General features: G+C 41.8%; 1 protein-coding gene across 1 annotated transcript; it reads left to right on the top strand.

The window, feature by feature from the left end:
- The first annotated feature begins 5,606 nt into the window (after positions 1–5,606).
- cited4b (Cbp/p300-interacting transactivator, with Glu/Asp-rich carboxy-terminal domain, 4b) lies at positions 5,607–9,139 on the top strand. The gene is made up of 2 exons (XM_031731532.2): positions 5,607–5,826; positions 6,773–9,139. Exons 1-2 carry the CDS (start codon positions 5,821–5,823, stop codon positions 7,532–7,534), a joined length of 768 nt encoding a protein of 255 aa, XP_031587392.1. The 5' UTR covers positions 5,607–5,820; the 3' UTR covers positions 7,535–9,139.
- Positions 9,140–11,227: the final 2,088 nt, after the last annotated feature.

Genomic DNA, 11,227 nt, shown 5'->3' on the forward strand with positions numbered 1-11,227 from the left:
AAAACAACACCAACAAACATGGTTACTTGAAGCAATGATTTTGAAACACTATGAATGCATTCCTGTTGAGACTGTGTGCACCATTAATGTTGAAAGAGGCTCTGAATAGCCTAAAGCGTTTTCGCCTCCCAATTTGGCTGGACAGTAGTTGTGTATAGTGTGGAAACCGACTTTGATTATATGGCCACATAGACAAAATTTGTAATTTCTTAAAGCAATCAGTATGTCACCATGACACAAAACGGAATAAAAAGGAAACCCTGGCTGCTCTGAAATATAATCATTTAACTTCACAGGGAGCAGTTACAAAAGTTGTTGGAAAGCCCCCACCCCCCCAACCAAATCCTTACTTTCACTCATGCCTCTCACCCCCACTTGTTGTAACTGCAGGCCCATGAATGCAGTTACCAGCCCCCAACCCCCCCACCCCCGCAAGGTCTCGTATCCACTTCTTCACTATTTGTTTGAGTCCGACCCTCCCCCACTCCTTATCCGTTAGCCTTGACTCAGGCTTATTACCCTCTCTCAGCTGCTCGGCTGAACAGTGACTGTTGATTAGTGGTTGAGATGGAGAAGGAAGCCTTCAGAGTATTTATAGAGACTCACTCATTTACCAGAACAATAACAACCCTCCCCCACAGCAAGTGAAAGAGAGACTGAGAGACAGGGAGAGAGAGCATGAGAGAAACTGACAAACTGATTTTTGGTTTCACATCTCATGGGAAATAAACATAATAGGACACACTTTGTCCCATTGAATGAAGTGGCAGTGCATTAACGTTATAGTGTTGCGGCCAAAGTATCTATGCCTTGAAACTGTAAGCTAACTGTAGACTGAAATTGGATAATAGAGTGTACACTTCATAGATTATTAATGGCTTTACTCTGAATCTAGAGCAAAAGCTTCTGGGGTGTTTTAAAAGTATAATATCCATTTACATTTTATGTCTTTGGCAATTACGTTAGTCCTGATGCTCTTCAGTGTGCACAACTCTAAATGATGAAGTCCATATATACAATGTCCTTAAACACCTAAGGTAATTGTTTCAATTTAATTTTTTAGAACACATAAAGTGAATACCTGTTTTATGTCATGGTTGGACAGTTACAAGACTGTGTACTGTATGACAAGAAGGGCTCCTAAGAAATGTAATGGTGCACATGAAACACATTTATTTAAAGGATGTGAAAGCATTTCCTGATTGCTCAGTGACATACGGTAGTGTTATGTAAACTACAGATACAAGCCTCTATACAACACTTAGACAGCCAGTCAATCCTGGCAGAGACACTGCAGGGAGGATTAGTCAGGTAGGCAGGATTGACTCAGCTGGTTTCAGATCTGACGCTATTACTTGATGGTGACAGAGATTAAAGATGACTTAGGTGAGTGGTTCAGCATCCACTGGCAGATGACTACTGCAGCTTGACGAGAAGGCTCTTCTAGTTCTTCATAAGCCATTACAAGCTACTTATTTAAGCCAGCAAAACCAAAGAAGTGTAGCTTCTTCAGAGTCTGTTTCTTTAGTCACCTGTCTGCATTCAAAATGAGTAATATTATGGTTTACTTAGAGGGTGTGGTGTAAAGCATTGCAAGTATACAGTTCTACATTTATTGGGTTTACTACTGGAAATTCAGATGCTGCACACAAACTGTGCAGTCTGCATGCAGTGCTCACATTCAGCTGACAAAGATGAAGAACATGTACCATATATTTGTATTTATCTGGACTTCCAGACAACCAGAAAATAACCTTCTTAACCTTAATCAAATGAGTCGGACATTGTTTGGGGTTAAAGCAATGACAAGGCTCGTGGCAATGGAAAACCTATTTAGAGACTATCTTGCCTAACAAAAGGACATGCTGACTCACTGTCAAAGGAATATCTTGTCCCATCATTTCCTTGTTCACATGTTGTTGGTGTGGTTTCTTTTTCCACAGAAAGCCTTTCGAACCAAAGATAAAGTTGGTACTCAGTGCAGCACTTAGCAGGAAATTCCTCTGTGTAGCTTTCTCTTCAATCGACTCTAACGGGTGCCACTGCTTCAAAGACGGTTGGAGCAAAGGCACCCGTGGAGGTTTAGGAGGAATGAACACTGGCTTCTGCAGTCAGACTGTAGGCTCCCTTGAAGACAGGGAGGGCACGGATATGGCAGCTTTTCTCTGATCTTGCTGGCCAGCTTCATAACAGCTACAAAGTTTGCTTGAATTGGCGCAGTCACGTGAGCCAGTGGAAATTACATGCAGAGTGCCTCGGCAGATGATGCCTAGAAATAGAGCAGAGTCTCTTGGAAGACAGCTTTCCCAAGTCAATAAAGTACCAGCTTTGTGCCACTCAAAAATATGTGACTTTTACATGTTCCTTACGACTTCATTGAGACTAGACAGCACATTTCGAGAAACAGCTGTTTTCTGTTCTCTCTCAAGCTGCATCATGGATTGTTTCACAATTTCATGCTTAGAATTCTTCAACACTGAAATATGTTGCCTATATTTATAACTGATTATGCACAAGCACTGAACGACTGGACAGTTCTCGTTTAATTACTATGCTCAAAAGCAATGCAATACAATGGATGCCCATATTTTCATCAATACATGTAGAAAGACCGAAATGCACAGGGAGAATATTAAAGTCATATGATTACACCGATATGTTTGTGTGTGTGGGTTTGCTTTCTTTCTTTCTTTCTGTCGTATTTTTATCTAAACAAGAAGAAAAAGTTAAAAAGATAAATGTCATCAGTGGTGGTAAGGATGAGGAATATAACAAATGGAGTTTGGGTTAAGTGAAGCAGTGAAGTGAAGTTAAGTGAACAGTGACATTTTCATGATTTTGCTTCTGTACACCACTTCAATTAAAGGGGTTTAACACAAAATATGACAATAACAATTTAGAAATGACAGACTTTTTTGTTGCTTGGTAGCTGTATGGATGATGTCAAGTAAAAAAGATTTATTAGAGAGATGCAGAAACTTGGACAAAGCACCTTTGAAGCATCTAGCTAAATCAAGTAAACTCTTGAGGAGGTGGACATGTCATTGAAGGAATTCCTTCATAAATGTAATCACAAAGATGCAAACCACCAGTAACAATGAGTGAGCTTTCACTAGAAAACCACACCAGCATTGGACAAATTAAGACGAGATTAACTGGTACCAGATTGGAAGACAGTAGAGAGAAACAGAAAGAGCTCATGTGTACCACATCATCTGGCATGGGTAACTACCTGCCAATAGAAGTGAGTCACTGTTTATTGATGAAGCGATAGCTGAAAGAAGCAGCAGGATAAATTATGAAGCACACAGGGCTATATTTCTCCTCAGATTCAGTCAATGACCTACAACATACAGCAAAAGCATCCCAAAAGCTTCCAAAGGCAAAGAAAATGAATGTTACAGTTCGTCAGCCCAACTGGACTTGCTTTTCAATTGCTAAAGCCAAAGTAAAGGCAGAAAACCCCACAAATAAGCAGAAGCTAGATAAGAATATCAGTAGAAGAAAGTAGCATTTATTGATGTCCATGAGTTCCAAATTTCAGCCATCATGTACTGCAGAGCATCCATGTATTATGCTATTTTTATATCTTGATATATTGCTTTTTGGGCCAGGAGAAACAGAGCAACTATGTAAAAATGCCTGTGATTCCAAAATTGGTTAGTGCAATATTTCTGAAAGTCTACATTTCACTTACATTTTGAATGCCTCATTTCAGATCCACTACGGTGGTGCACAGAGGTAACATTATGAAAATTGTCTTATTGTCCAAATGGATTCCACCTTACCTCATGAAATATAGTGTGCAAAGCAAACATTCAGTTTATTTCACTGCTTCAGACACAGCCAGCCTGTAGACAGTCTATGCAATGTGACTCAACAATGGTAAGGGTCTTAGGTCAACTGCTACAACAAAGCTTGTGTAGGTCAGGCAGAGCTGTGGACAGTCTTCTGACATGTTGAGTCAATGAGGACTGTTGAGGCCATTTGTGGGGGAGCTTATCAAAGCTTGAAGAAGCACATTTTGATTTGTTGAGAATAGGTGAATACAAAAAATTCTGTAGAAATATGACTAATTATCTAAGCTGTTTGAGGGTGGAACCTGTGTGTGATCATTTTATCCTGTAACTGCAGCATTTGTAATACATATTTTAGCGTGGGACAGGGGTGTGTCTAACTTACAGCCTATTGCTCATACAAACACAGTCACGTTAACCCTCTCTCTTCCTGTTTCAGTCACAGATGCGCGCTCGCACGTAAGCATAAAAATCAGAAAGGCTTAAGGTAAGGTGTGTCACAGTTCCCTCCCCAAAATCATGAACCAATCAGGAAGATGTGCATAAATAAACACACTCAGTATGCAGGAAAAACAGTGTGGAAGGGGCACAATGCAAGTAGATCCTCAACATTCTTACAATAACGCAAGCAGCAATCACATAATTACAATGTGTATATCTTCCATTGCAATCCTGGTTGATTGGGATTTCATGCAAATATCTTGAATTTTAAACAGAGGCAGTGATGTGATTGGTGAACTGCAGAGAGTCTGCACACATTGTCTGTGCTCTCTAATACAATTACACCATACTTTCTCTGGGAAAATCACAATAGAAACTTGATTCTTGTGTTGATTCTATACTTTACTCAGATTGGCTGACTGGGCGAGTGAGTTTAACAGCAAGCGCTCACACCTGGGAGTGGTTCATTTACATTAGCTTAAAGTTGCTGGACAATGTCAAACAATGACAAATGCCTTGCCAATGGTTGGTCATTTATAGATGAATTCCCTGGACAATGGGTTGGCTCGCCCTCCCAAAGTGGCTGCATTCAAATGTAATTGCAGGAAAGGGGTCGTCGTCCTGGAGTGGCCAATCAAGAGATGTGTGCATCTGAAGAGTGGATGCACATGCACCCAAACACAAACAGGCAGAAATTCCCACACGTGCAGCGCATCGAGCAGTAGTTACATTGCTGCTACAGCCTGAGAATAGCACACAGTCTACATTCCTCCGCCCTCCCTCTATTGCCTCACTGAAGCCAACACACAGCAGACTATGGGTCACATGGACCAACAGAGATCTCAGTGATCTTGGAGATGAAGTGTACGTGCAGAAAAGCTGAGTGCATAGTTTTTCCACACCAATGTGATGTCTGACATACTGCCTTATTGTGTCCATGCTCATGTATTTATGCATAAATACAGACAATATCTATCTATCTATCTATCTATCTATCTATCTATCTATCTATCTATCTATCTATCTATCTATCTATCTATCTATCTATCTATCTATCTATCTATCTATCTATCTATCTATCTATCTATCTATCTATCTATCTATCCTTTGTCACTCTAGTATTTTATTCGCCTTTTGCAAACACAGCAGGAAATTTAAGCCTGCTTTGATGACAAATAAGATGTCTAAATAATCTTTCAAAAATAAACTGTGGGGAGGAGGGTATTTAAATTGGCTACTGTGTCACAACTCTCCAACTGCCCCCTTTTTTTCTACGCCCATGCACAATTATATTAAGTAGGGCCAATAGGAACAAAGAAGAGGCAGGACCGAGGCTCCACCTCTCCCCGACTGCCTTCCTCTGAGCTTTTTAGATGTACATAATCCCTGAGTTGACCCAGAAAATAGGCAGTCGTTTCAAGATCTGATGCGGCAGTCTTTGTGCACACCGTCCCCGCTTGAGCATGAAGCGTAACCCTGTGGAATACACGCTGTAATTCAGAAGAGCTTTGCTTACAAGAGGAAAACTGTTCAAAAAGCCGGAGCTGAAGAAAAGTCGCGCAACTTTGTGGAAACGTAGTGGATGCGGGTAAGTGATTTTTTATCGGATTTATTTGTTGGGGAAATTGAGGTTTTAGTCTGTGGTGGTCTTGGGGGCTGCTGCTGCTGCTGCTGCTCCATTGTTTGCATTCCCTTGTTTCAAAGTCGAGATTACGAAAATGGATAACACTAGGCTAGAGTGTAAGGGATATTATCAGATACTAACATTTAAACAAACGAATCGCCGTAATTGGTGGAAATCGGGAGCCTCTGTTTAATTTTATACCTTGTTAGAATTGTGGTGATTCAGCTGTTGGGGAGATGTTGCATGATGTCAGTGTTCTTTGTTGCAACCTTACGTGCGTAAAATGTAACAGATTTTTCTGCCTCAGCTGTCATGCAACATATATAGGATTTTAAACTGTGCATTACGCGATGCACGCATTTTGCCTCTGTTTTGCCGATCCCGTCATGGATGAATTATCTGGCTTTAAAATGTACCCAAACAGTGTACGTTAACCTGTAATTTCAACCTGGGCGTTCATTCCTTGGCACAAAGAGAGGTTTTAGGAAGACTAAACACACCAGTATTTCTCTCAGTATTAGCCAGTGGGCATAACAACCTTGCAGATTTTTTATTTATTTATTTATTTTTTCCACCGGAATCGATTTCGGTGGTTTAACTTGAGGTGGAATCGTGACATTGTAGGGAAGCGTGTATCTTTGTTTCTTTTCAATGAAGGTGAAGAGCGTGGTGACTGTAAAAGAAGTCAGTATTTATATAGAGACTCCGGTTTGGACTACACAGCCAAGTAAAACCTAAAACATTGTGTCATTATTACTGTTGTTGTCTTAACCAGTTTCATACTGGTTTAAATGGGTGGCTAACTTTGCACATTCCATATTGCTTGGTGTTCTCCTAAATTTTCTTAGTGCTTTGAAACACCTTGCCTGCCCCTTACTTTGTCCTAACAGTGTCTCCTCTCTGTCCATAGACAGGAGGCATGGCAGATCATCTGATGATGCCCATGAATCACAACTCAGCGGGTGCTGGTCTCCACGGTTACAGGATGGGTATGAATAGCGGCCTGCAGGCAGGTCCCCAGCAGCATGCCAACCAGCAGGGCATGAGGGTGCTGCCCAGTGGCCAGATGATGCACTATGGTGGCACTCAGGCCAACATGGAGACCGCCATGAGGCAGCGACAGGGCATGGTGGCTGGACCCATGAATGGACAGCTGAACGGGGCCCAGATGGGTCACCACCAGATGACCTCTGGTCACATGATGTATAATGGCCAGCCCCAGCAGCAACAACATCATCCACAACAGCAGCACCACATGCATCCGCAACAGCACCAACAGCAGGCCCAGCATATGCAGCAGCAACAGCAACAACAGTTCATGAATGGAGGATTAACATCTCAGCAGCTAATGGCCAGCATGCAGCTGCAGAAACTCAACACCCAGTACCATGGACACCCGCTTGGTCCTATGGGTGGGAACCACATGGGGCCCACGGCCCAGTACCGCATGAGCCCAGCTCAGCTGGCTAACATGCAGCACATGGCTAGCCCGGCACTAGCCTTGAATGGCATGGATGCGGATATGATTGACGAAGACGTCTTGACTTCACTGGTCATGGAGCTGGGCTTGGACCGAGTCCAGGAGCTGCCAGAACTCTTCCTGGGCCAGAATGAATTTGATTTCATCTCAGACTTTGTCAGCAAACAGCAGCCAAGCACTGTTAGTTGCTGAGAGGACCTTATTTGCAGTGGGGCAAAAATGGAGACAGAAGAGTGAGAATTGTTCAGAGCAGACGAAGAGCGTTCATCTCCTCACTTTTTATTTTGTGAGCACCTCTCCGTACGACTATACCACAATGCTGTGCAGGGTGCACAAAGGAGAACTCTGGATATTTGCAGTGAATGCACAGGGCATGCGTCTTGTGCCCTTGTGGCCAGAGGGTGGATGGCTTTGGGGCCCACTTCTCCTATTTCCTGGACATGAATGTAATAAAGAAATGCTGAAGTTCTTAAAAGCCACTCTGAACAATGCTATGACACTATGTAGCCTCCCAAGCCTGGACTCCAAGACAGTTTACCAGTTTAAAAAGTGTATTTATTTATTCCTAACTGAGAAACCTGATATAAAGAACAACCAGCTTCTCCATTTTGGGATTGAAGTGGTTTAATGATCTTTTTCTGAACGTAGGTTGGGGGTGGAAAATAAAATTAGTTTTCTGCTATGGTTTTTTTTTTTTTGTTTGTTTGTTTGTTTTTTCCCAACTCTATGTGGCATAGTCTTGAAATGAGCTCTGATGCCAATGTCATCTAAAAGAGCATGGGTTTTTATTTTTTTTAAATTACAGAAGTAAAATGTTGTTTCATTACAATGGGAGTTTCATCCAGACTTTTAAAATGGTTCACTTTTCATGAAGTGCTGCCTTTTTAGATGTGATGTTCTGAAAAATCTACTGCTTGTACTGTATGAAGCTGTATAACTCCAACATGTCCACACTGTTGTGTTCTATTGGAGATGTAGAACCGCCTTAATCACGCAGATTCTTATTTATTGGTTGTTTATATTGTCCCCTTTTTGTGGTCAAGATGGGGGGTGGGATGGTCTTTGTGAAAGGGGTTTCGAGGATCAATAAAAATGGCCTGGATAGATGTGTGGCCTGCTTTTCCATTCATTGCATAGCTCTTCCCTCAGGCAGCTAAGTGCTTAGGTTAACCTCTGGGTGAAGGGAAACCTCAGTTTTCTTTCAAATCTGAGAAGGAAGGTTTTAACGAATACATTATTTGTGCAGTTTGAGGTGGATATCTAGTCCAGATCTCCTGGGTTTACAGTTTAATTTACCTTTTCATAGCTAAAACTAAGTTTCACTGATAAGACCATGATTGACATATGGTGATAATTGCAGTTTTCTGCTGCCTAGCATATATTATTCTAATGTACATTTCAATGACCAATGATATTGAGTGTTTTTCTCCCCTTGGTGATTAAGTAAAACAAGTGTTTAGATGACATTAAAGGTGTTTGACAACATATCCAGTCATAGGGTGGTGTGCATTCAGCTTACAATGCTGAATCCAAGCCAATTCTTTCTATTTTTTGTGTAGAGCACTGAAGTTATTTTTGATTGTGTTTTAACTGACTTTATGCACATAAACTGTAATTCAGAAATGGTGCCGTTCATAGAGGGTGGTCAAAGAAACTGACAATTGACTGTAAACAGTAACCAAACAAATGACAGATTCAAAACAGCCCCTCTCTAGTCGGTGCCACTGCCTGTTGGAGGAGTAAAACAATTTTCCTAATATAATTGCATTCATTATAAAAATGAGGGTAAAGAGATTCTCTGCGGTGTCTGAGTTTGTTGAATTGTTTTGTGCCTCCGGGCTATGAAAATGCTTGATTGAGGTCATGTTGGGAATGTCATCACCACAGTTAGCTCTTCACATTGTCAACAAAGGCATCTTTAGTGGCATCATCAGTAACAAGGGGGGGAAATGAGAGCATGGTTGCAAAAATAGTGTTAGCTGATTGCTCAATTTTGAAGTCAGTGCAGCTCTTCAAACGGCCACCTCTGTTCAGTTGTCCAATTGTGTTAAAGGCCAACAAGCTCAATTTGAAGCATGGTATAATGGATGGGCCAAGCTGAAATATCTTGGCCTAAATGCAGGGCATGTTTTAAATAACAAAGACTTGCTTAAGGGTGCATGTGTGTATGTGTAGATTTTCTTGGCTTGACACTAACATGAGAACAGCTCATAAGTAGGCCAACAGCCTTGGCACAGTGCTTAGTAACGGTTGCAGGTCCTTTTGCCCAGTGCCAATCTGGTGAGATGGTCTTCTGGTGTGTGTGGCACATGGGGCATGTTGGCACACTGTCAGAACTCAGAACTGTCTCCTCTTATATCTCATAATTGTACGTTGCACTGTGAGCTTCTTGTTCAGCCCCAATTAAATGCAGAGGTTTTCTTTCTTGATTGCAACTCCATAGACGAGTGGCTAACTACGCAAAACAGCCCTGTTTGCTCTCTGAATCCCTTGTTATGACTGCCGCCTGCCTCACGGAGGCCAGTCTAGACGCAGGCTAAGCAGGGTGGGACACACGGAGACGTTTACTGTTAACTTCTGTTTTTCTTGCTCTCTCGTTTTCAGCCCACCCACAGCAACTGCTTCAGCACAACACAGTCTTCCTGTGGCAGCTTGCTGTTTTCTCAATATAAGTCACAAACCAAAAGCCACATTCTAAGACGTGCAGACAGGCAAATTGAAAGAGACAAAAGATAAGAAGAGAGAGAGAAATTGTAAGGATCTCTTGAGTTTACAATTAGAAATTAGGCGGAGGGATTTTTTTTTTTGTTTAGTTTTTTTGCTTTTGCTCTCGGGGATTTCTTAGCTGGATTTTCCCACATAACTTTTACGATTCCAATTAAATGGAATAAACTCAAAAAAAAAAACATCATGCAAAAGACTTTACGTTCCTCTCTTCAGATCTCCATGTCTGCATTAAGTACTGTCTAGTTTTCTCTTTCCAGGCTGTGGTCCAGCTGGTGCCAAGCCTAAGCTCATGTTAATCTTTGGCCCTAGTGCCAGTGACGGATAGGTGGTCATTTGCTGTTGTCACGCATGGCCAGGTCTTCACATGCACGCACGTGCACGTCATCCGCACACAACCTGATCAAACAGGCTAACAGGGCTACCTACGTATCAGTGTGGAGCCATGGGAAGATAAAGGTTTTATGTCTCATCTCTGGTCATTGTGATCCTTACAACGTCATCTGTGTTGTCAGATTGTCAGATTATGTTGGAGTACTTGTGCAAATGCGGGTAGTGAGAAACATAAAGTGTAAAAGCAATGGCAAAGCATTTTTCCTCTTCAGTTTTAATTTTGAAATAAAAAGTCGAGTCGAGTTACTATTTTTCCCACCAGTGCGAGAGATGTGAAGAAATAGCTGAAATGCACAATGAGAGAAACAAAACAGGATATTAACTTGAGATTCCCAGATGAAAGGACGAGTTATTTATAATCACTAAGAAGACTGGTTCTGTCTCTGTGAATACTGTGTGATGGTGGCACATGCTTGAACTTGCCTGCTTTAACGAGAGAGTTTGGTGGTGTTTGGCATGCTTTGTGTTAACATTGTGTCTGCGTGCTGGCAGAGGGTAAATAAACAACGGCTCCCTTAGGGCAGGTTTCATACAGTGGCCATGTTGCTCAAGCCAAAGTTCCTGATTTTCTAGCTGAACGGTCACCTTGTGTCGCCACTTTACACGAAGTTTCATTGTGCACTGTTCTTCCCTGTACTTCCCTTGGCACGGCCAAAATATCATAGATACTGCAACGCAAAAGGCCGTCTTTGGATAGCTGCTAGTTGTTGCACAATAAAGAAGCAACAAAACCGTTTTCCACATGAGGAGGAAAATCACATTGTCACA

Source organism: Oreochromis aureus, linkage group 11, assembly GCF_013358895.1.
Source record: "Oreochromis aureus strain Israel breed Guangdong linkage group 11, ZZ_aureus, whole genome shotgun sequence".
NCBI classification, from domain to species: Eukaryota; Metazoa; Chordata; class Actinopteri; order Cichliformes; family Cichlidae; genus Oreochromis; species Oreochromis aureus.